General features: G+C 40.6%; 2 protein-coding genes across 4 annotated transcripts in view; both read right to left on the bottom strand.

The window, feature by feature from the left end:
- Positions 1–831: 831 nt before the first annotated feature.
- On the bottom strand, positions 832–20,084 carry limd1a (LIM domains containing 1a). 3 transcript variants are annotated; one of them, XM_077527543.1, is made up of 8 exons: positions 19,828–20,084; positions 10,083–10,184; positions 6,467–6,534; positions 5,565–5,627; positions 5,308–5,438; positions 4,300–4,351; positions 2,997–3,065; positions 832–2,693 (listed from the first exon to the last, which is right to left on the bottom strand). In XM_077527543.1, exons 1-8 carry the CDS (start codon positions 19,913–19,915, stop codon positions 2,556–2,558), a joined length of 711 nt encoding a protein of 236 aa, XP_077383669.1. In that variant the 5' UTR covers positions 19,916–20,084; the 3' UTR covers positions 832–2,555. The 3 variants fall into 3 exon arrangements, with proteins under 3 accessions (XP_077383669.1, XP_077383667.1, XP_077383668.1); XM_077527541.1 differs by lacking the exon at positions 19,828–20,084 and adding an exon at positions 16,503–18,128; XM_077527542.1 differs by lacking the exons at positions 832–2,693; positions 2,997–3,065; positions 19,828–20,084 and adding exons at positions 3,074–3,669; positions 16,503–18,156 and having other exon boundaries at positions 4,245–4,351.
- A 720-nt stretch (positions 20,085–20,804) lies between these two features.
- Positions 20,805–22,921, bottom strand: part of lars2 (leucyl-tRNA synthetase 2, mitochondrial) — a 42,004-nt gene continuing 39,887 nt past the window's right edge. The window contains exon 21 of the mRNA XM_077527740.1: positions 20,805–21,970. Coding sequence (XP_077383866.1) covers positions 21,791–21,970 — 180 coding nt within the window. The 3' untranslated portion in view covers positions 20,805–21,790. The remainder of the gene's footprint in view (positions 21,971–22,921) is intronic.

Raw genomic sequence — 22,921 nt, 5'->3', positions numbered from 1 at the left:
GATTTATACGTTACATCTTACCGGGAGCTAAACTGGCAGAGGTGGCAAAAGTACGTGAGAAGAAGAAGAAGAAAAAAAAAAAAAAGACTGGTAAAAGTAGCAGATTTTAACAATGTGTTCCCAAAGCTATGCTAACGTCGTTAGCCTACACAAGTGGGAAAAAAAATACGCTTCGTTGTGTTTGGGGAATCGTCCTTCATTTCCCTTATCTTGTTGTGATCAACTCCTTGGTTCCCCAAAAAGAATTTACGGTTGCATGATGTTACGTATGACTTTTTGTGTCGCCTCTTTACAGCAAAGATTTGGGGGAAAAATAAAAATGAAAAATAAAGCAAAGAGCATATTTTGTACCAAGGTAACAAAACTTTGCAATGAACGTATTCCTGCCGTTAAAAGTAAACAGCTATCCAAACTTCAATATTAGGCCACATAAATTTATACTGTTCCTCTACGTAAGTGTTGCGCTTGTTTGGTTTACAGTAGGCCTAATATGTCAAACGTGAAACAAGGTCATTTTTTCGCAAGGGTGAATAAAACGAACGTCCCCAAAAACAAATGACGTCATCCGTCTCTCAAGGGTATAGTTAGAAGTGTGTTCGTTTTTGTTTATGTGGCTACAGTACTTGCAAACCAGTTTTGACCGCTAGTTTACTTTACTCACACTGTAACATATGTTTACTGTATGCGAAATATCCCAGAATTAATCATAAAAAGATACAGGTGAAAAGTATGGCAAAACATGGATGACATTTTGTTGATCAACATTAGGAAATGTCAGAATTGTTTGTTTTTTTCATTCGGATATACGGTTGCAATAAATTACTGTATACATTTCAGTTTGGCCAACAGCACCATTTATTAAATATAATCACTCAACAATTGAATACATCAGTGTTTTTTTTTCTTCATTATCTTAAACTACAATCGACTATGAAATAATGTTATGAAATTACTTTTAAGTTATGACAAACGGCAATCAGGCAACCTCACAATTATGTTACACTGCAAAGCAATCCATATCGGCAATGCTTTTGTGCAACATATGGATAATAGGACACCGCAGTCACTTCATATAGGCCCCAAAAATGTACTTGAAAATACACAATTCCTTGAAAATTATATTAGAATCTCAACTTCATAGGGGCCTAAAAAAAAAAAATTCCATTCTAAGTGCTTGACAGAGTGCATGTGACAAACTATTCTACGATAGCTATCATCTGCATTCTTGTTTACATGATACAAGAAGGTCAGATTTTTTTATTTATTTTTTTTACGTGTAAGACTGTTTGCCTTACTACATCCACAAGATAGTTTTACCGCATGATCATTTATTTATGAAATATTGCATTTGGATGACAATAACTTTTCCATTTTGCCCGTAAGTGGAATGTTCTACACATTTTGTTTACGTAGTCTGTCCCCAAACACACGAATGGTCATCTAACCAGATGATGCACACATTTGACCATCAGGCAATCACAGAAAGAGACAAGCACTCACACTTCAGGGCAATTACGGGTTCTCCAAACGACACAATGTGGGTTTTTTGGACTGTGGAGAGGCAGAGTATCTGTGGAGAACCCAAGCAAAGAGACAACTGGGAAAGTATCCACAGGTTTGTTGTAGCCAGGACACATCCATTCCGACTGCGCTTAGCCTGTAGTTAGCCAGTCACGCTCACATTCACACATTTGGGAAATTTAGAGTCTTCGTTGAACCGCTAGAACCTTTTCTGAAGGTCCAACTTCAGTGAAATTTTCACTTTAATGGAGTGAATTGTAATTTAAGTACTTATTTTCCTTTTATATTAGGAATAAAGCCTCTTTTTTTTTTTTTTTTTTTTTTTTTTTTAATAAACACGTTTATTATTTAGTGTTGACCACGATGAAGTACTTGGAGAGAGTTGGAAAAATCTTGAGAAGCAATCAATACTGATTGTCTTCACTAACTGAACTGGTTGCCAGCCAACTGCACGGAACATTTAGACAAACAAAACATTCACAACTATGGACAATTTAGAGTCTTCAATGAATCTGTATGTTTTTGGAATGTAGGAGGAAGAAAAAAAATAATCCACAAAAGCATGGGGAGAAGATGCAAGAGCGCACAGAGGAGCCTGACCAAGAACTTTTTTTCTATGAGGTCGACATGCTAACTATTAGGCTAACAAGCTGCCTCCATGTATCCAATTGAATTTGCGTTATAAAACACAAGACAGGCACATTTACTGCTTCACTTGTGATATATCTAACGTATCCCATAATGCATTGCATGTTAGAGTAGATGTGTAATTCCAAAGCATAAGAGTGAAGCTTAAGGCATTTTGTAAAGTGGCAGGTACAGCACCACACTTTACTGCATTCAAATAAGACTTTGGAGTCCTGTTTTACTTCATTATAAGGGCATTGCTTCATGGCTTTTTTTCTTTTTTAAATTCATAAGCCTTTATGAATCCATGGAACCTTTCAACCAATCCTCTACAACAAGAATTGTGATCGCGCTCAACCGTGTCCCCCAAAATGTCCACCAGGTGTCTCCCTCCACCCACACTGACGTTAATAGGAGGCGCTGCTGGCCAAGGACGAGGAGCTGCCTGGCTCAATGTGCTTCAAGTGGCAGGAGTGGCAGAGGAGGTGGCCATTCAGAGGGTAGCAGCGGTGACCCTCCTCGTCATTCAGCTCCATCTTACAGTCCTGGAAGGAATAAGTGGCCAACAATCAGCATGATTATCCCTTCTGCAAATATTGCTCATTTCCTCTTTGCGCGAGAAGAATAGAAGCAACAGTAAATCACATTTCCAGCAGAGCGCAAGTCGAGTCCCGGTGAGGTATTGCATGGGAGCTTGGCTCGGCTCAGTGCTATAGAATTACTGTCACGGCTGTAATTAAGATCAGGGATCATTATGATGTCTAATCATGAGCCTGTCTTGAAGCCCCTTAAGTGTTTTTGTGCAGTAGATAATCCCCATTGCAATGTGGGAGTGTGTTCTTACCCACCTCGCAGTGATAACATTCCACGTGATAGTCTTTGTCCATGGAAACGACACGGACGGTCTCGTCGGAGCCCTGCTGAGACATTGACAACTGAAGCCCGTCTAGCCACAAGACGCCGTGGGAGCCGCGTTCTCTCTTCAACTTCTGCCAGTCTGCTGCCTCACTTTATGACCTTGGAGCTTAAATTGGTGTTTATTGTACTTTTTGAGCAAACATCATTCACTTCACCGCTGCTCCATAATTCTGTCTTTTTTTTTTTAAATGTTTTAGTTCTGAAAAATTACCGCATTTCCAGCAAATCCATTTTGGAACATTGCTTTGCTTTTGCCTTATTGCTCTTCATTTACTACTTATGCTGAAACTTGGCAATAAATACATCTATGACAAGAAGAACAATGACATGCTCTTCCACTAGAGGGCAGATTTCCATTTATAAACAGAATAATACCTTGTGAATATTCAACTAAACAGGTCCAGATTTCAAACGTAAATAAATGTGAGTGATTTGATATAAAATCATTATTTCCATTATTGACATTTTTGTTTGGTGATGTGCCGTGAGATTTTTCTTATATAAAAGTAAGTGCTTTGTCTCATGAGTTAAAACTTTAGAACATTAGAAATGTTTTTTTGACATATCCATGTCATTTTTGGATGTGGTTACAAAGATCACACTAATCCAATATTTATACAAGTAAAAACTTGTAAAAATTAATGAAATGATGGCGCCTTCAAATAATATATTAGCACCATCATTAAATTTCACCAATTAACTTGCAATTCAAATTCAAAAAAGGTAAACGAGTACAAATTAAGAGGAACAGATCTTTTTTTCCAAACCTAAGTACAGAACAAAACAAAAGAACGATGTATTTCAACTGAAGGTGTCAGTTTGTGGAACAATCTGGAATGTCAAACCAAATCATCTCTATCTATCTGTATTTTTTATTATTTTTTTTAATTTATAAAAGCACAATTACTGGAAAAAAAAAATCGAGCACAAAGTCATGCTGTTGAATTATTTTGTTGAATTGTTACATTGAAAGCATCTTGACTGCTTCCTGTCACTCATTTTATGTTGATCATTTTGTTGTGTTGATCACAAACAGATAATCACAAGTTTTGCTTCCTTCTGCCCCCTTTCATTTCTTTTTTTAAAGAGTGAAATAAAAAAAAAAAAGAATTGAATTGACAAGTAGCTGCACTTGTGCTACTTCTACTTGAATACAGAATATAAATACATTTGTCACTGAAGCCTCAATAAAAGCACATGAGACAAAATGTGATAATTGGACATGTTTACTACCTCAGATGGAAGGATGGGCTGTTTGCAGGAAGCACATTTGGGAGCCAGGACCCTGCAAGAAGGAGTCAGGAAAAACACCTTAAATAGATTTGCTTGATGGTGCTAAAACGGAGCCAATCTAACTACAGCGCTTTCGTTCCACGCTTGAAGTCCCTCCCAGCCTTTAAAGTTGAGCCTCAGTGTTTTTCCTCTTCAGTCAAGACTAGATTCGGAATCTTGATCCGACCGAGCAGATGCCAGTTCTGCAGATGTCGCGGCTCGCCCGCAAACACGAACCAGAAAGAATGAGCAGATAAATAAAGAAAATGTTTTTACGTGAGCGCACGGTGGGAAGAGGGAGTTAAGACAAACGACACCCTCGTGTGCGCAGGCTAGACTATCGACCGGGGGGGGGTCAAAACTGTGCACTCCGACTGTTGCGAGAACACTTAAAGAGGCTGTCAGACTCCAACAGCTGGATGTGCTGTCAAGCTTGCGGTAGACAACTTTTGGCAGGCTACATGCGTGATTTGTACAGCTGAACAATATATGTGGTGGGAATTACTACAGAGCATCTTAAGATTCATCAGTTGCCTGAAAATTTTTGCCATCCCACAAAGTGAGTCTCTCCTACTGCATACAGTGGACTAGCATTTGGTATTTCTGTCTCATGGTTTGGGTTTCCAATCTCATCGTGAGTGAACGGCGCTTATTTGTGAATATCACCAACAACTTTTGTAAAATGTTATTCTCTGGCCTCAAAGCCAAAACATGTGAAACATGTCACAATTACATTTAGTCATTTTGACCATATGTGATTTAAGGGCCATCTTTTCTGTAATTATAATGTTGCACACTGGGGACAGGTGTGTTTTGCAACTGAATCGAGAGGGAGTGGCCGGAAACACAGAAGAATAGAAATAAAACGCTTTTGTCATCTCTGCTCTGCAGGTGCTTGAGATCAAATTTCACATAATTAAACCGTGATTTTCTCCCCCCCCCCCTGCAGAAGTCAAGAGTGACACCCACCTGTGATAGTCTTTAACACAGTAGATCTTATTTTCAGTGTCCACAGTAAAGGGCACGCCGTCCAGACTCTCATTACAGATAACGCAGCGGAAGCAGCCCGGGTGGTACGACCTCCCCAGAGCCTGCAGGATCTGGAGGGACGAAATTAGACCAGGATGTAGCACATTAATATTTCTATTTGTGTGCGCCATTTCCAGCATCATTCAGCTTCACGATAGTAAAGGCTGGGAAAACAAATATATACCACAAACACTTACCATGTCCATGATCAGGTGACCACATGCGTTGCACTTGTCAGCTGACTGCTGGAAACCAGAGTACTTTAGCAGAAAAAACAAAACAAAACAAAAAAACATGACAAGTCAGCGTTTGCAAGACAAAGAGCAAAAGTAGTGAGTGTGGTTATTTCATAACGTCTGCATGGAATAGTTTTCATTCTGGCAACTGTGTTCATTCGAAAACTCTTGCACAGTCAATGTGGTGTAGTTTCTTGGACTTGTTTTTTTTTTTTTTTTAAATAATCAAGATATCATTAAGAAATTGAAGAGCTTCACAAATATTCAAGGTTGTGGTGGACAGCCAATTAGATGATACACATTTGGAGTTAGACTTTAAAAAAAAAAAAAAAAAAAAAAAAGCATGCCAAGAATGTTCCTATTTTCTAAAGTAGCAAAAAATAAAAAATAAAAATAAATAAATAAAAGATCCCGTATTAACTAACTATCAAATCAGTACATGCATGAGCAATTTCTGTCAGTTTTACTGCACTGGTGTCAAAACCGACGACCCCTCCCAACAGCCAATAAAATTAACCAGCTTCTCAAGTGACTGACCTCCTCACAAGCCCTCAAATGTCTAATTTTAAAAGTGAGTCCGAGACTGATATATGCGTCTGGCCCCTTTGAAAAGATCATTTGAGGTGACTCTTATCATTTATCAATCTGCTGGGCTGAAAGCGAACGAAGCTCATATTTCTTGACTGAGTTTCAATATTACCAATGCTTCAAAAGGACGACAATAATACATTTCAGAATATCGACTCCCGGAAAGATATACCAATAAGTAGAAAGGAACTCGCTATATTGACCAACTGCGGTGAAAACAAAACCTCCCGGCTTAGTGCTTGTTGAAGTATTTGCCGATTGTGCACTGAACTCACCAGAAAGTCCTCTTCGCAAAAAACCCTTCCTCCAACATAGTAGAACGCTTTTCCTCTCAGTCTGCGACCTGCAAACAGATCCGTGTACATTGTTTTGATTTTCCAGTCGTGGACGGAATGAAAGATCTTAGATGAAAGCAGCACTAAAAAAAAATCAGGTAATTAATGACAGCATTCAAAGGTGATGCACTATTTCAGTATATCCTGATGAACCTCTAAAAGCGAAATCAAAATGGTGCGCCAGTGTCTTTGACAAAATATTGTACTGGGGCACAGAGCAAGTTGCAGGCAGACGAGGACCACATCTGGGCGCAACATGTGTGGAAGATAATCACTGAATCAAATTACTGGACAGGTGCAGGCAGAAAACAATCTGTTCCTCTGGAATGTGAATGCATCAACGGGCTCAAGACCCAAAATGACCCGTGCAGTCTCTCCACATGCTGCCTGTACTCAACTTCCTTTCTGTCTCGCTCAACATTTCAGCGCGGCGAATCCGACTCCCAAACACGGAAAGCACGCACGCTGCTTTCAGATGGCGACTCCTGCGCGAGTCCCACAGGAAGAGAGAACATTCTTGGCATTTTTCCGCATTGGAAGGTGTGGGAGGGAGGCAGTGACAGGAGAGGAGAGAGGAGGTGGGCCATTTTTGATCAGTATCTGTTTAGTAAGGCCAACAAATGTGATTGGTATCGGTGGTTCATTGACACGCTTATTAATGAAATAACCAATCATAATAATTCTCACAACGAATCAAATTTCTTCCATTTTCAGTTTCTCAGGGTATATTGCCCATCTTCCAAATATTTTGTATACACAGCTTAAGAGTCGTTCCTCTCCTCATTCCAGCATTTTTTTTTTTCCACTCTGAAGAATATTCTGAGCTTTGCGAAAGGATAACAGCTTCATTAAAAGTCAGTGGATGGGGCTAACTGCTTGAAAAGGACCATACGGAACTGTGTGTTCATCAAAATGTAAATTGGATGATTGAAAGAACAAAACGCAAGGACATTTTCTCATTAAGGCCTTTTATGAAATCCCTTATGTAATCCTATTCAGGAATAAAAGCAATTTAGTGACCACCTTCTGAATGATTTCCCCCGTCCCACTCGAGGAGGGATCGGCAATTAAAAGTTTAAAAGGTCCAGTACAGAAAATAACGTCTTCAAGATGAGGCCTACAACATCTTAACGTGTCTCATTCTCTTGCATTATGACTCAGTAGTGATGAGCGAGCCGAGTATCGATGCCACGTATCAGTAACAGGCTGATACCTCACCATTTCAAAATAGAATCGGTACTCGTGATACTGTTCAGGAACTAGAAATGAGAAGAATAGAAAATTGCCATTCATTTTATGCAATTTTAAAATGGTCTGTCATGGTTTTTATTGGAGGAAATTTAATGTATCAAAAGTCCGCTGTACTAGTTGGTGAGTACTTTAGAGTTGAGCACATATCAGCATTGGTCTGAAAAAAAAAAAAACATCGCTGATAAGAATTATGGACAATTTGCTCATTTCTAAAAAAATAAAAATAAAAATCAAAAATAAATAAATACATATTAAAACGTGCCAAGAACACTATTTTCCAAAATGGCCAAAAAGTTTTGCCATATTAGCAAACAATCATCAAACATCCCGATTCACTGCTGCCGTTTTGTTTTTCTGCTTCTCAGTCACCTTGACGCAACTGCGGCGCTCGCGCTCACCAACAAGACTTGTTACAAGCCAGCAAGCATGAAAGTTGTCATGGATCAAGATAAGATGGGATTGTTGGGAAAAAAAATAAATAAAAAAAGTCATGTATACACATTAGTATGTATGGCACTCACACTGCATCTATTCTGCTGTCGGGACAAGCATGAATGCATACAGCACTGTACTGTATTGTACACGTATGTGGTAGGTGGGGCGGACCCAATGAACGGTCTCCACACTACTCTTGTTGTGTCCAGCTGAAATAACAGAACCCCTCGCGTTCCTGAAGGCCCCCCATGCCTGCATTCCTCCCCAGCCGAGATGCTTTTCCTGGGGGCACCTCGCTGCATGCTTTCACATTGAGCGAGCTATGACAGGTATGTGATGGATAAACTCTTCCCAGCTCCACTTTTGCCATCACCCGGGCCTTACTCAAGCCCCCCAGAAAAAAAAACAAGCCCTCCGTCTCTAATGCAAACAACAACACACACACATAGAAGGGAGGGTGCAAAAGTAGATGCTAATCATGCACAGTGAGGTTTAGCCAACAAGGTCAAATTTATGGCAGAATTAAAGGTCAGTGTTGGGGGTGGGTCACCGCAGTGTCAAATACTTCACATACCATAAATCTGATAATAGTAGGGATGCACGATAATATCGGTGACCGATAATTATTGGCAATTATCGACCTATTTGACGTTAAACAGATAAACCAGATAATAGAGAAATCCTCCGATAATTATCGGCAACTATCGCCCAATCTTTACGTTATACAGATAAACCGGATAATAGAGACATTTGCTGAAAATTATCGGCAACTATCGACCAATTTGATTTCATCCAGATAAACCGGATAATAAAGAAATTTGCCGAAAATGATCGGCAGCCTTCATGCTACCTTGAAATAAGGCTGGTATCTGATATCGGTAAAATCTAGATCTAAAATCCAAATCTAAGATCCTAGCCTGTTGCGAGTATGCGAGTATGATTTTGCACATTTGCATGCATGAGGATTGATTTCCATTACATTCGTAGAATTGTTTGAAGGCCGTTCAGGTAAATGAGGCCTTGTTTGCATCTAACCAGGAAATGTCTTGCAGTAGAATTAGCCCAACCCCAATAGCGGTGTACAAAGTTGATATTTCAAGAAATGAGTAGACAGTAGTAAATTGAGGTTTAGACAAAAGTGTATGCGTTGGCAAAATGTGTCCACAGACATGCAGATGCCAAAACACTCGAGTATAGTCGGCGTGTCAGAGACCACATTCGGTGTGATGACTCACGAGATAAAAACGATGGTAAAAGCTGCTGTGGCTTCCAATAATGTGTTTGAGGCTTCACTGACTCAATACAGCAACACCAGCGAGGGCGGAGAGTTTGATCATGCTTTTTCGAAACATGGACGTTCGTGACTCATATGCGGCACTGACACCATTTTTTTGGGTGATTGAGTCATATGATGTAATGATTGAAAAGATGACAACAGGTCTAACTAATCTAAAATGAGAGAAATTTAAAATGGATTACATATCTTTCTGTTAAATCTGAGTTACAAGATACATGGGTGACCTTCATCAGTTTGGTTCAAAGTAATTTATTTAAACTGCAAATTGTTACGCCGACTGGTGGTCAAGAGACAAATAAACCCGACCTGATGTGTCTTGAGGGAGCTTCGGGATTCAACGGCACATCCAGAAACCAAACAAACACCACCGGTTAACTATTGTAAATCGCAAACCAAATGTGTGTATTGGCTCACAGTCCTGAAAGAGCACAAAAGTGTGATGCATTCCTTTCATTCAGGAGGTTCTCCAGAAGTCAAACGGTGTGGTCATCATTCATTAAATGTCACTTGACCACAGAGAAGGTGTTTTTTGAATGGAAGTCAAGGTGAAGAACTTTGTGTGCGTGTACTTACTGCAGGCACTGCAGGTGAAGCAGTTGTCATGGTAGAGGCTTCCCATTGCCTGACAAGCCTGGTTGGCTCCATACACGGCCTTGTTGCACTTAACGCAGACTCCTGAAGAAATGACAGATGGAGCCCAAAGACGTGTTAAAACGGTTTGCCGGAACACATTAGTACAGTTGATAACTTATAGAATGAACTCAGTAATGATTTTCTGTTACTCGTACTGCAAATAGCGTTCATTTGGATTAGCAACGTATTGGCAAAAACAAACGCGAAGGCTCTGATCCGGATTAAAACAGGCAGAAGCAACAGAGACTCGCGGGGGGAGCATTCACAGGAAGCTAGACAGGAAGCTAGTTAGCATGCTGTGTCATTGCAAGAAAGAAATGTTTCCCGTTTTGCTTATTTGATTTGGCTCAGAGGCAGAGAAGTCTGTTAATGAAACACTGATCAAAATCAAAGGGTCGCTCCTTTCAGAGTGGCTGGGGGGGAGATATGCTTGCATCATATGTGCAAAGAAAATGAAATTTAAAAAAAAATAAGGGCTGCAAATGCATGCGAGTGAGCTCAGCCAACATAACTTTTACTGTAGCTTTGGAGCTATATATTGATCATATCGAAACGTGACGCCGAGCTGAAGCCGCTTGTCATTTCTAGAGCTGATTAACTAAAAAGTAAGATTTCATCCTGTGCTCCTTCCCCAATACTTGAGTTTGCAACGTATCCTATGCTGTAATAAATCCGCTGGCAGATATGTCAACAGAAATCATCCGTGACTGTTGAAGTCCTCAAGAAGGTCCGCAATACGGATCACACACGGACAATCGATAGCGTCGCTGTAACAATGGCAAGAAAGTCGGTGCTCAACGTGTCTCTGGGCATTCGGTTATTTGGGAGCGTGTGTGTTTTTATAGAAAATCTCCCTGGTGACCGGGCAGCCCGTGTAGCCAAGCACGCCCCTGGTCCTCATCTGACACACACAAAGAAACTTCTGTTTCCACTGCATCCAACACACATGACACGTCAGCTTCGACTCCAAAACACACCCTTGCATTTAATACACTTACTCAATTGTTGTTCCAAACAGACGTGCTATAATACAATGTACATTCGGAACACACTGTATATATTTCAGCGCAGTCTGGCGAGTGCCGCTACTGAGAGAACTCGTCCTCGGGGACCCCAACGGCTTGGAAAAAAAAAAAGATTTGGAGATAACAGAGGGATATTATTGGAGCCCAGAGGAATGTTGCTCTTATGTAAGCCATTTTGTTTACATGACAACATTGTACAGTTTCCTGACAACAAACTAATGAGCTGAAGAAAAAGTTCTTCATTTTTAAATGCTGACTGAAGACAGCCAATGTACGCATCATCAACCTACGAGGCGGAAAACAGTGCGAGGATTCAGTGATGACAGATAGTCCATCCCGTACATCTTTTGACGGTAATTCAAGGTCATGTCTGCTTTAAGTAGACTTAGCTGCGATTTAAGCGCCCCGCGAGTACGACCGCGTAATCAAAGCACAGTTTCTGCTTGAATGCTCGTAACTCCTCTCAGGTTGGGTCGCTGCATTTGTACTTTTGGCCAATGGCCCATGTTCCAAAACAGTGAGATTATTCATGGGACCGACTGCTGGCTTCCAATGGTGGGGGGGGAGCAAAACATTAACTCAAGACCCCCACACCCCCTCCCCAATCTGCTCCTTGCTTACCTTTTGCAGCTGTCAAAGCTCTGAAAGGACGCAAGTCCAATGTGCCAAAGTCCGAAAAGTAAACCCACTGTACACATGCACTTCAGGAGCAACTCATCCATTTTTACTTCAATTAGATTTAGGACCTTCAAATGAACTCGTTTTCCCTCTCTAAATGTATTTTATCAAGAGGTTACAGCAAGCAAATGTTCCAAAATTGTGCCCTCTTACGGGAGGTTTACCACCAACCATCGGCATCAAATCCACGGCAACCGCGAGAGACTTGAGAACATAACAGTTATAGCGAAAATAAACATGTCTTCTAATTTTGACAAACCACAGAGAAGAGTATTGTTAGCAACGGTGCCAATTTGAAATGATTTTGAAAAAAAAAATTCAATATAAAGTGGAGCTTCAAAATTTTGGGGGAAATGAAACGGTTTACTCCGCTCTCAAACGCTGCTGAATGCGCTGAAATCCAACCTTGATCAACTGTCAATCAAATGCCACTATTACAACCTGATCAATGCTATTTTGTCCGGTAACTTTCTTATGCCTACACATTCCTTCACGTTGAAGCTACCAGAGCTAGAAGACACCAACCTATCAGAGCGATCAGCGAGATGGACTCTCAGTAAAGATAGCAAACATATTTTGGTACTTAATACGACGTCAGTGGGCAAGCGTTTTAGTCACATCGAATGAATCAGAAAGACATCAATTGTGAGAAATAATTCACACTATATCGCCACTATTCACTACTACATACGACAGTTTGTTTTTTCAAACATGTATAATGTATTGATAGGGTTGTGCATCTGTTTTAAAGAAGACGATTGGATACAAATTACAATACTTGGTGGTGTGATACGATTCAAGGGTGGTTCGATTAAAAGTGGAACAATTTGATTTGGTTTGATTCTGTAGTTTTACGTTTCCACTGGCTATGGTACAGCTCAGTTTGAGAGGATATGATGATGCAATGAGTTTGTTGTCATTTTCCAAACATATGAATGAACTTGTCACATATACAGTACGACAATTCCTCCAAAAGATACATCACTCCAACAAAAGATAATTCGATATTAGGGGTGTTTAAAAAAAATCGATTCGGCGATATATCGCGATACTACATCGCGCGATTCTCGAATCGATTCAATTAAAAAAAATCGATTTTTTTTATTTTATTTATTTTTATTTATTTATTTATTTATTTATTTATTTATTTTTAAGAGCTCAGAATTGTTCATTCGGTAGTCTTACCGATTCAACGTCTTATCATCATTGCCTTTTCTTTTTTTTTGTGTGTGTGTGTGTGTGTGAATCCATTTTTAAACTTCCATTTTTAATGGAAAAATATTCAACAAAACGTCCGACTTCGGGTTTGGATTCACACCTTGAGCATGGAAGAATGTTATATGAACGGAACATTAAGCCTTAATATTTTATTTTAATGCTGTTCAAACATGAAACAGATTACAACCTCTATAAGACTGAAATTTCAGATCAATAAATAATACATTTTCATACAAATCTTACACTCTACAAGCTTACTGATTAGTATTTTCTAAATTTGAATGAAAAAAAATCGCAACAATCGACTTATAAATTCGTGTCGGGATTAATCGGTATCGAATCGAATCGTGGCCTGTGAATCGTGATACGAATCGAATCGTCAGGTACGAGGCAATTCACACCCCTATTCGATATATATCTCACTATATTTTAAAGTGGACTTTTCCGAAAAATGTGGACGAAAAATGTTGAAAATATGTCATTGTCAACAACGTTAACTCAATGTGAGTATAGTTGATGATTGAAAATGATTATGATTGTGCAGAAATGATTTTTGATTAGAGCAAAGAGGAACACGCTACGTGGCTGAATCCAACGGCGGTGCTGTCGATTTGAATAGTGTGTGCTTTGAAGCAGAGCGACATGAGGAGCTTAAGGCCTTCATCCACGCGTATCTCCTCTAAGACGGCAACAATTTTCTGCTCAATACAAGACCGGCAGTTCAGAACACATTTCAATACCGTATGGAATAGGACAATCTTAAAGACTGACGAAAAGTGAATAGAGGTGAGAGCGTCGATCACGTGACGTTTAACAATGTTTACATTTGCTGGAATATCCAACTGCCTTACTCGAGCCCATCGCAATGTTTTGTGGTACTCAGTTACATAATTCAACACAATCCTGCTAAGTAACAATCATGTCAATAGAAACATGGGATAAAAACAAACATTTACCAAACTGGCATATAGTCATCAGACACAGTGACTTTGACCGTGAGGAGATCACATTCTCAGCCCCTCCAAAAGCTCGCCTGAAAAGAAGCCAAGAATCTCTGGGAAACGTTCCACTCAACAGCAGGATGGGATAAATCAATCGTCCATTTTAACACAACTAAACACTCGACTAAATCAATGTGTTCATGTGTGGGGAAAGTTGAAAGACGCCGTTGGGTCTATTAATCTCTATTCTCTCAGGCATCTATGGCCAAAGACAAAGAAGCGCCCGCCGATGTGTCCGCATTTGACTCTTCACCACTGCCACCTTCTCAACGGCCTTCCCTTTAATAGCTGGAATACTCATTTCTGAAATGCCTTGCACTCATTCTCCAGATATTCCTTCCCTGGCCTCATTTTGCCAGAATTTTCCAGCTGCAGTTATGTTAGTGTACGGATCACTGGATGGCTCAGGCAGAACTTATTCTCGAGTCTTTCAGATTGACTGTATTCCTCTTGTATGTTGGGAAACGCCGTCCTCTACTCCTCTGGAGAGGACACGCATCCAATTTTCCACAATGCTTTATGGATCTATTCACAAATCAAATGGGTCCTTTTGCTAAAATTTGTGGAAAACTGCTTGTGCTTTATGATCAGCCTACTCATTACTGACATTGCACGAGAGCATGACTCAGAAGATGTGCCGCGTCCTAGTGGAAAGTGTGGGACTGTGGGTGGTGATGTGGGAATTAGAGAAAAGAAAAAAAAAAGAAGACACACTACTTTTAAAAAGCATTTCCGGCATTGCTCTCCCACACATTTGTCATATTCACATCGCTCGGCCTTGTTATGACAGTGACGTACGCCAGAACATCTCTGTACACACCAGTACGCGCACACGCGGGGGGGGGGGGGAGTCGGAGTTACAACCGTGACATTCCAATTCCTGCAGGCGACAAATCAAGGGTGGGTGTAAGGAAGAGTGTAAGACAAGTTTCCAGAAGGGTGTCATATCAACTTGTGCCCACCGCTGTGCCACTAAAGAGTATTTCAACGATGGCCTTAGCTGCAAACAGCTGGAGAGCACATGAGCAAAAAGGCTCGATACATCTGCAGACTGTCCGATCTCGACAACTAAACTGGATGATGGACAAACTTGCCAAGTGTCTTGTCAGCACATTTGTCACTGAGGTTAATATAAGCACAAAAATCTATTTGGTCAGCGTATGGACGAGGAAGAAGTCTAAACCCAAGTCTGTGACTCTCAGCTAAAAACAAACAGTGACATTTGAGTTCAACTCACATTTTAGTAGGGTAAACCCTAACGTGGTTTGTGTTTCAATCACGGGGGAAAGAAAGTAGGCCGCATGACGACAGACGTTAAATGGCGTGACATAGCCGCTTGTCACCCGGCGATGAAGTCAACAAAAAGAGGACACCGTAAACAAAGGGCTCGATTTACACTGAGCGGCTCAAGTGATTCAACTCTGAATTGAAATCAGATAGCCTGAAGGGCCACCAGTTGAAAAACAGCAGTCTTGTTGATATTGTGTTTGTGGAATATGAATTAAGTCGCAAAAATCCACCTGTTTTTGACCCATCTGACGGCGCGGCCATTTTGCCACTTGCTGATGACTGAAAATGAAATCACGATTGCTCGACCAATCACAGCTCACCTGTACTCTGATTGGTGCTTATCTGAGCTCTGAGCAACTGTGATGTCATTTCCACGAAACGGCAAGTAACAAAATGGCCGCCCCATGGGATGGATCAAGACGGCTGGATTTTGCTGCTTAACTCATATTCCACAAAAGCAATATTAATCAGAATACCATGTTTACGTTGTTTAGACCAGCGTAGCCGCATGTAACATATAACAAAAAATTACTTTCCCCATCATCTAAAATCCTGACTGCCCAATTCTGAGCCAAACAAGTATCGTGCCGTGGGAATGCGGTCTGAAAAAAAATCAATACTTAAATAATGTTTCTTTGTATCAGCAAGATCATACTGTAACTAAAAAGTCAATATGAGATGGAACATTATACGCTCAAGACACACGTTATTGATGTGGCGTTAAAATCTTGAGCAACTTTCCTCTGCCTGCCTTTTTGCTTCAGGGGCAGGGTTAACGGCTAATCGTTTCAAAAAGACCCTTAATAGAAAATAAATACATAAAAAAAGGATTGTGTCTGCATTCCAAAAAGTGCAATCAAAAAATGTGTTTGCTCTGATGTCTGCCCGAGTAGCTTAAGCCATTTTTATCAGTAAAGGGAAGATCAAACAGTGACAGGCGAGAGCTGAGAATCTGGGATACCCTTCAAGTTACGAAACAAGTCATGTCTGAAGTGACATGATTGATGACAAGCGTGATAATTTGGTGTGCATGAATAATAAATCAAAAACAAGCGAGCTTATGTTCTGAACTTCTGTGTGGGCGATGTTATCTTTGGAGAAAGAATAATAATACCCCTGTAGGATTAGAATTAGTTCTGATATCTTACCAAAGTAGTCGGCTTTTGGTTGAGTATTCATCTCCTTCTCCAGACGATTAGTGAGGGCCTCTAATTTGACTTCAGCGGCTGACGGAACCGGTTCTGGCGGCGGCTGTGCGGGCTTAAAGGAAGTTGCTTCAGCACCAATGGCCTTCCCAAAGCTCGCTACCTGACTCTGATCTTGACTCTGACTGAAGCTTTTGGAAACATTGCCGGGGTTTATGGTGGCAGACGTGACCCGGACTTTGGTTTGAGATGTTTCAGAAGACGCCGCGGGGCCATTCTGACTGGAAGAAGTTTTTGAAGTCGGAGAAGACGGTGCATAGTGAGCTGCGGGCTGTATTGAAGGTACGTGGAAATTGGCTCCTCCTGTGAAGGCACTCAGAGGCAGTGAAGGAATGAGGTCTGGTTTTTCTTTGGGAAAAGCGAAGGCCGTTGGACTCGTCGGAGACGCCGACCGACACTGTTGCGGGGATGCAACGCTGCCCTCGGACAAAGACGGGGCCCACGGAGCCGGATGACGAGCGTGGAAAGCGTTTCCTGGCTTGGGGGCGGCAGGGCTGATGTTCTGGTACAAATGGAGGTCTGAGCACTCCTTATTATCGGAATTGTTTCCGTAGCCATACAGGCTGGCTGCAGGCTCCGGCGGAATGGCCGCATGGTTCTTCTGACCGTCAAACTGCGAAGAATGACCCCCAGATGATAAAGGACCGGACAATATTGGAGGTTTGGCAGCAGCTTCACCTGGCTGCCTGGAACTATTGATGGGCGGCCTGTCTTTGGTGTAATACGCATTATTGAGACCTCCATTCATTCTTAAGGCCTGGTTGTTTCTTGCCATTTCCTCTTGGTGTTTCTGCATGTGTATTTTAGTCATTTTTGAAGCAAAAACTCGTCTCGTCTCTTCGAAATCAGGATTATTCCCTGCATCCCTCCTCGTCCTAAACAATCCATCTCTGGATGCTTCATACATGTTTAAGTCCTCTATAAACTTACTTGCCTCCAGTCCTAAATCCTCGTATTTATCCATTTTGGAGGTCGTGTGTGGTCGACTAAAAAGTTTAGACGCTGTTAAAAGTCCAGAGGGGGGGAAAAAAACAAACAAAAGTTATATCTCCAGAGTAAAGTATTAGCTTACAGTTAGCGGTCCTGAGTGGGAAGCACTTCTCCGGACTCCGGTTCAAACTTTTCTCCGTTACATCCAATCTTGTATTGTTCCAGCGTTTGGTTCGATCTCCTCGTCGGAGCGTCTTTTCGTATGTCAACTTTGTCGCGAACAAGCCGCCGTCTGTCTGTCTGCTTTTCAACGAGTCGATCCCGGTTCTGATAGCCGGTGGGCACTGGCCCCCCTCCTCTTCCTCCTCTTCCTCCTCTTCCTCCTCCTCTTTCCTCTCGCTGTCCACCCACCTCAACACTCGCTCTCATTCAAAACTTCAACCTCCTTCCGCTGTCAACAAAAGTCCCCCAAAGTACTTGAAAGAGCCGTAAAGTTGTCGCCAAGTGGTTAGTTTGACTGGAACGGACGGTCCGGGTCCGGGTCCGGGTCCGGTTCCTCGTAGCCGCCCGTCGTACGTGTCAGCCTGAGCGCAGCCGGTGGACGGTTAGAAGTGGAAACAAGGAGCGGATTGTTTTTAAAGGCGCAGTGCTGCTTTTTAATTGCGACCGCAACCACTGCAACAGCGGTTGCGGTCACGGTAAATATAACCGAGACGCGTATAATTCGACATAAACACAAACGACGCCATTTTGCGAGGCAGATAACTTTCTATTTTATACTCTTCGGACTTCTATTCATGTTGTGTGGTCACAATTTATTGAATTGCTCTTTGACGTCAGCCGAGAAACTTTCGGTTTTCCGCCATTAAACCAAGATTTTTTCACATTTGTGAGATGCTTATTATAGAAAACTAATAGGATAACATTTACATAAAAGTTAAGATATTTCACAAGTTCCCTGGGTTTATTCCAGAATTGTGTCAAGACATTTTAAATAAATCATGCACAAAAAAAGTGAAACATGCACTTGTGTAAAGTACAATTACTCTAAGAAAATTTAGGTCATACCTTTAGAGAAGCAAGATATTCCCCATCCATGGCCTTATTTCACAGAATTTAGATGTTGTGGGCTACAAGTATGACGCTTACGTTGTCTTGTGGCATCCTAAAAGCAGCCTTGGCATTCAAAACTATGTCTAAAAATGTGTACGGGGAGGTATATTTTGCAGTTGTTGCCAATTTTTGTCAGGTTACATCAGAAAACATATGGGAATACATTTACATGGCATAAAGATCGAACCAATTAAGAGTAAAACTATTTTGTATGCAGAGCTTTTTTGTTGTGCCAAGTCGTAAAAACAGCTGTTGTTTAACAGAACATTTTATTTATTGTTTTTACCATTTTTTTAATCATACAAGTATTTTTGATTGATTTTTTTTAACTCTTTGACTGCCAAAGCTTTCTCCTCCAGTCAGCTGGGATACACTCCTGTGCACCCACTACTGATCAAGGAAAAAAAAACAAAAAAATTAGTATTTTTTTTGTGTTAGATTTGTGTTGTACATGTATGAAATAGAGAGGTCTAAGAACAGAGCTCTGTGGCACACCATGTGAGACGGACTGCTGAGAGTCTCAAAGATGGTGAGAATTCAGCACTATTGAGTATGGGAATCCCTGGTGTAGTGGTGGCTAAAGTACTACACTCCTATTTATGGCAATAAGGAGTTTAGATGTATTATTTAAAATCAGTGAAGTATGTATGAGTAATGCCCTAAGCAGTTGGAATAGAGTCAGTTAAACTGTAACCAGAGCTTCCCTTGAGGTAACTTTCAAATGTTTCTCTTTCATCATTTGAAGGCAAAGGAACATCACAATCACTGCGCACGCGTGTGTTCGACTTGGTGCTATTTACAGGCCTTCACAGCCTGTTTTTGGCTGGAGTGATGTCACACATTCCAGCCCGTGACCCCTCCACATTGCACCGTGAACCTCACGGCTGGTATATTGTATAAAGCCACCATAATAGGCTTTCAATCCCAGCTGATGTGACGAGGTAGCGGGCTGCTGCGGCTTGAATTAAAATGGCAGGCTTTATCGGGCACCACATCCGTATAGGTTTGGGGGAAACAATCACTGTTATGCAACTTTGCCTTCAAGCAAGAAACGTTCCGAACTTCCTACACATAATGTAAGCTCATCATTGCACTTGTGGCTTGTGAAACTCAGAGAAAAGCAGTTTAAACGCTAAGCAAATAGCAGAGCAAATGTGTAATTCATCCACTATTTTAACGTTGTTTTTTTAGCACTAGGGTAAACATTCAAAAGCAACACTGTTACCAAGTGTTTGTACGTCCATCTCAAAGCTGTAATTTCTTTTAGCTTGCAACTGTGGTGCATTCAAGGTGATGAAGTGTAGCATCCTCATCCTATTCCTTCATGGGAAGAATTTTTGTAGCTCATCATGGATAATTCCTGCTGTACATCTCAAGTATAAAGCAGAACTATAACCGAGTGAGTCACTGTGGTATGTTCAGTGATTCCGGTTGTCATGGCAACTGCCGAGCTGACATTAAACGTGTAAAGAAAAAAAAAAAAATGACTCTGGGGCTTGCCAGTGACAAGATTCATTATTATAAGAAATGTTTTAAACGGCTCGTTTTTTTAATGAATGTATACATATGCACACGTGTGGCGACCTCATATTGGGAAATATTTCCTGATGACGATTAAAATGGCCCCGTGACATTTTTCAGAGAAAATTGGGCTGTCAACATTTTGTTCTGGGTGCATAATTGTAGACTATTTCATGAACAAATGTTGCTGGAAGGGAAGTAGAAAAGAAAGTGGGATATGCATTTTGGTCCTACTAAAGTGGAAATATACCAAACATATTAAATCTAATTCTTCATTCACAGTTTTAATGTGTAAAACGGTAAAACTTCCAGAGGCAACAGCTTATTTTTAGCACTCTCACCTGCTGCACCGTGACAACACTTAATTAAACGAGCACAATGTGACACGATAACAAAAAGAACGCAACGCCGCGTTGACGCTGTGCTTCCTCCTGCTGTCTCTTCCTGTTATTCTCTCTCCCGGTCTGCTTTTCCGGTCACGTGATGCTAACAGATAGCGCTGATCGGGAATATGGGAAAAAAAGTTCACCGGATCAGTTTCAGCTCCTGTCCGCACGTTTCCAATTGCTTCTGACTTCCTTCATAAAAACAAGATGTTTCTCTACAAAAATCTTGAGTTTCGTATTCGGGTTCTTGTGGGAAAGTCAAGAGGGCTTGAAAATCAATAGATCAATAGAGAGCCATTTTCTACTTTTCATGATTTTAATAAAAATAATAAAGCATCCAATAAAACATATTTGACATATTTAGTTGCAAAGTGACCCATGATTCATTCTTATATTTTGACAGCATTGGCAATTGGTTAAAATAAAAATAAAAATACATGTCGATGTAACCGAAGAAGTAAAACAAACCACTCAAAAAATAAAAATAAAATAAACACGCTGTACTTTTGAATAATAATAGTCTGATGATATGCTGATACGGAATTTTCATCAAGAGTGAGAAACAACCTGATTCGCTGCAAAGTATGTGAAAATATTTTAGGTATTAGGACCAGAAAAGTATAGTAAATTATGGTATTGCTGTATTCTGAAATGGTAAATTCATTTTTGTCACAGGCCATATTATAGTTATGGTTACCGTCAGAGGCTCATCATCATATTACTACATATTTATTTAATAATGAAAAAAAAAAAAAACAACTTGTTTTAAATCACTAGTCAAGGAAAAAATACTTTGTTCAACTATTGTATTTATTATTTTTTTAAAAATGCTTGCAGTATCGCAATATTCTAAAAAGTGACGATAATTTGCAATTATGGTAAAAATGTGATCAGAAAACATGATGTAGTTCGTTGCAGATGATTTGCTTGAGCTGACCACTCTTGGCCCTCGAGTTCTACGATGCTTACGCTCTACATGCACTTTTAACGTTTCGAAATATTTACACAGACTTGCGCTTCAAAATGGTGGTCGAATGGGATGCAAGTCGACTTTAGGCACCAAAAGTAAGTCTGTTTACATCAGAGCTCATTATGTTATTGAAGCACATATTTTTTTACATTTAAATGTTAAATTCATCATTTGCTGATGCAAACCATGATTGTCATTCATCTGAAAAAAAATGGAGATGACCACAATATTAATATTTTTCCGCTTATTACTTTTCAGTGTATAACAGTCCTTTTTTTTTTTTTTTTTCTTCACCACCACGAGGTCAAAGGTCATTCCTCGACCAGGTAATTGATGAGGGCCGTCCGGGGTGAGAGGATGACTCTCTTGACGGGCATCTCTCGGAGAAGCGTCTTCCCGAGGGGGCTCTCAATCACCAGCTTCTGCACCTGATCCAAATCTTTGGACAGCGCCGTAGGCACCGTCACCGTCCCGCAGACTTCGTTGTTAATCTGCGGGTGACAATCGAGACGCAAATCAAAGCCAACACAACACGAAGCTCGTTCTTTGGCACACAAATGAAAGTTTTGTCTTTCCACATGCAGTGCACACTCGCAACCGATAGTTAGCGGGAGTTCGAGGAAGCGCGTTGAGCGTTTGGAAGCAAGTGTAAACAATTGCAAGATTTCCTCTGTTGTGTTGCCGTCTTCGGAAGCATTCGCTTATTGCGTGCGTGCGTCTTGGAGGCCACTTCGGGATGGATGGCGTCCCAAACTATGTGATTAGAGGACGGTGGACACGAGCGGCGGATGAGGAAGCCCACAAAAGAACACTTCAAATCACCACCAGCCAGCACTGAGTTCAAATATATTTACTGCACAGAGAAGCACACGGGGAGGTAAATTTGAAGTCAACAACCGTAATATAGACACGAAAAACATATTGTTTTCAAGTAAAATAGCTGGAAGTTGGCTTATATTATTATAAAAAAATCGATTCGGCAATATATCGCGATACAACAGCACACAATTCTCAAATAGATTTTTTAAACATCCATTTTTGATGGAAAAATATTCAATAAAACGTCTAACTTTCACACCTTAAAAACATGGAAGAATGTTATATTAATGGAACATTAAGCCTTAATATTTGATTTCAACGCTGTTCAAACATGAAAAATGTTACAACCTGTTTGTTAAATACAGTAGCTTACAGTTATGAGACTGCAGTTTCAGATCAATAAATAATACATTTTCATACAAATCTTACAGTGTATTTTCTAAATTTGAGTAAAAAAAAAAAAAAATCGCAGCAATCGACTTGTAAATTCATATCGGGATTAATCGGTATCGAATCGAATCGTGACCTATGAATCGTGATACAGATCGAATCGTCAGGTACTCGGCAATTCACACCCCAAACTTCACTCATCTCAAATATCTCATAGCGCCACCAGCAGGTGA

This window comes from Festucalex cinctus, chromosome 7, assembly GCF_051991245.1.
Source record: "Festucalex cinctus isolate MCC-2025b chromosome 7, RoL_Fcin_1.0, whole genome shotgun sequence".
Classification (NCBI taxonomy): Eukaryota; Metazoa; Chordata; class Actinopteri; order Syngnathiformes; family Syngnathidae; genus Festucalex; species Festucalex cinctus.
The sequence above is the reverse complement of the archived record's forward strand: the minus strand, read 5'-3'. Positions and strand labels throughout refer to the sequence as shown.

Bases quoted from the DNA above. Each gene is read 5' to 3' on its own strand.
- limd1a (XM_077527541.1), bottom strand. From the start codon at position 17,523: ATGGATAAATACGAGGATTTAGGACTGGAGGCAAGTAAGTTTATAGAG. The intron at 6,535-10,082 runs GTAAGTACACGC...ATCTGTTTGCAG, and splicing joins CTTCACCTGCAGTGCCTGCA to GTCGCAGACTGAGAGGAAAA. The intron at 5,439-5,564 runs GTAAGTGTTTGT...TCGTCCCTCCAG, and splicing joins GTCACCTGATCATGGACATG to ATCCTGCAGGCTCTGGGGAG.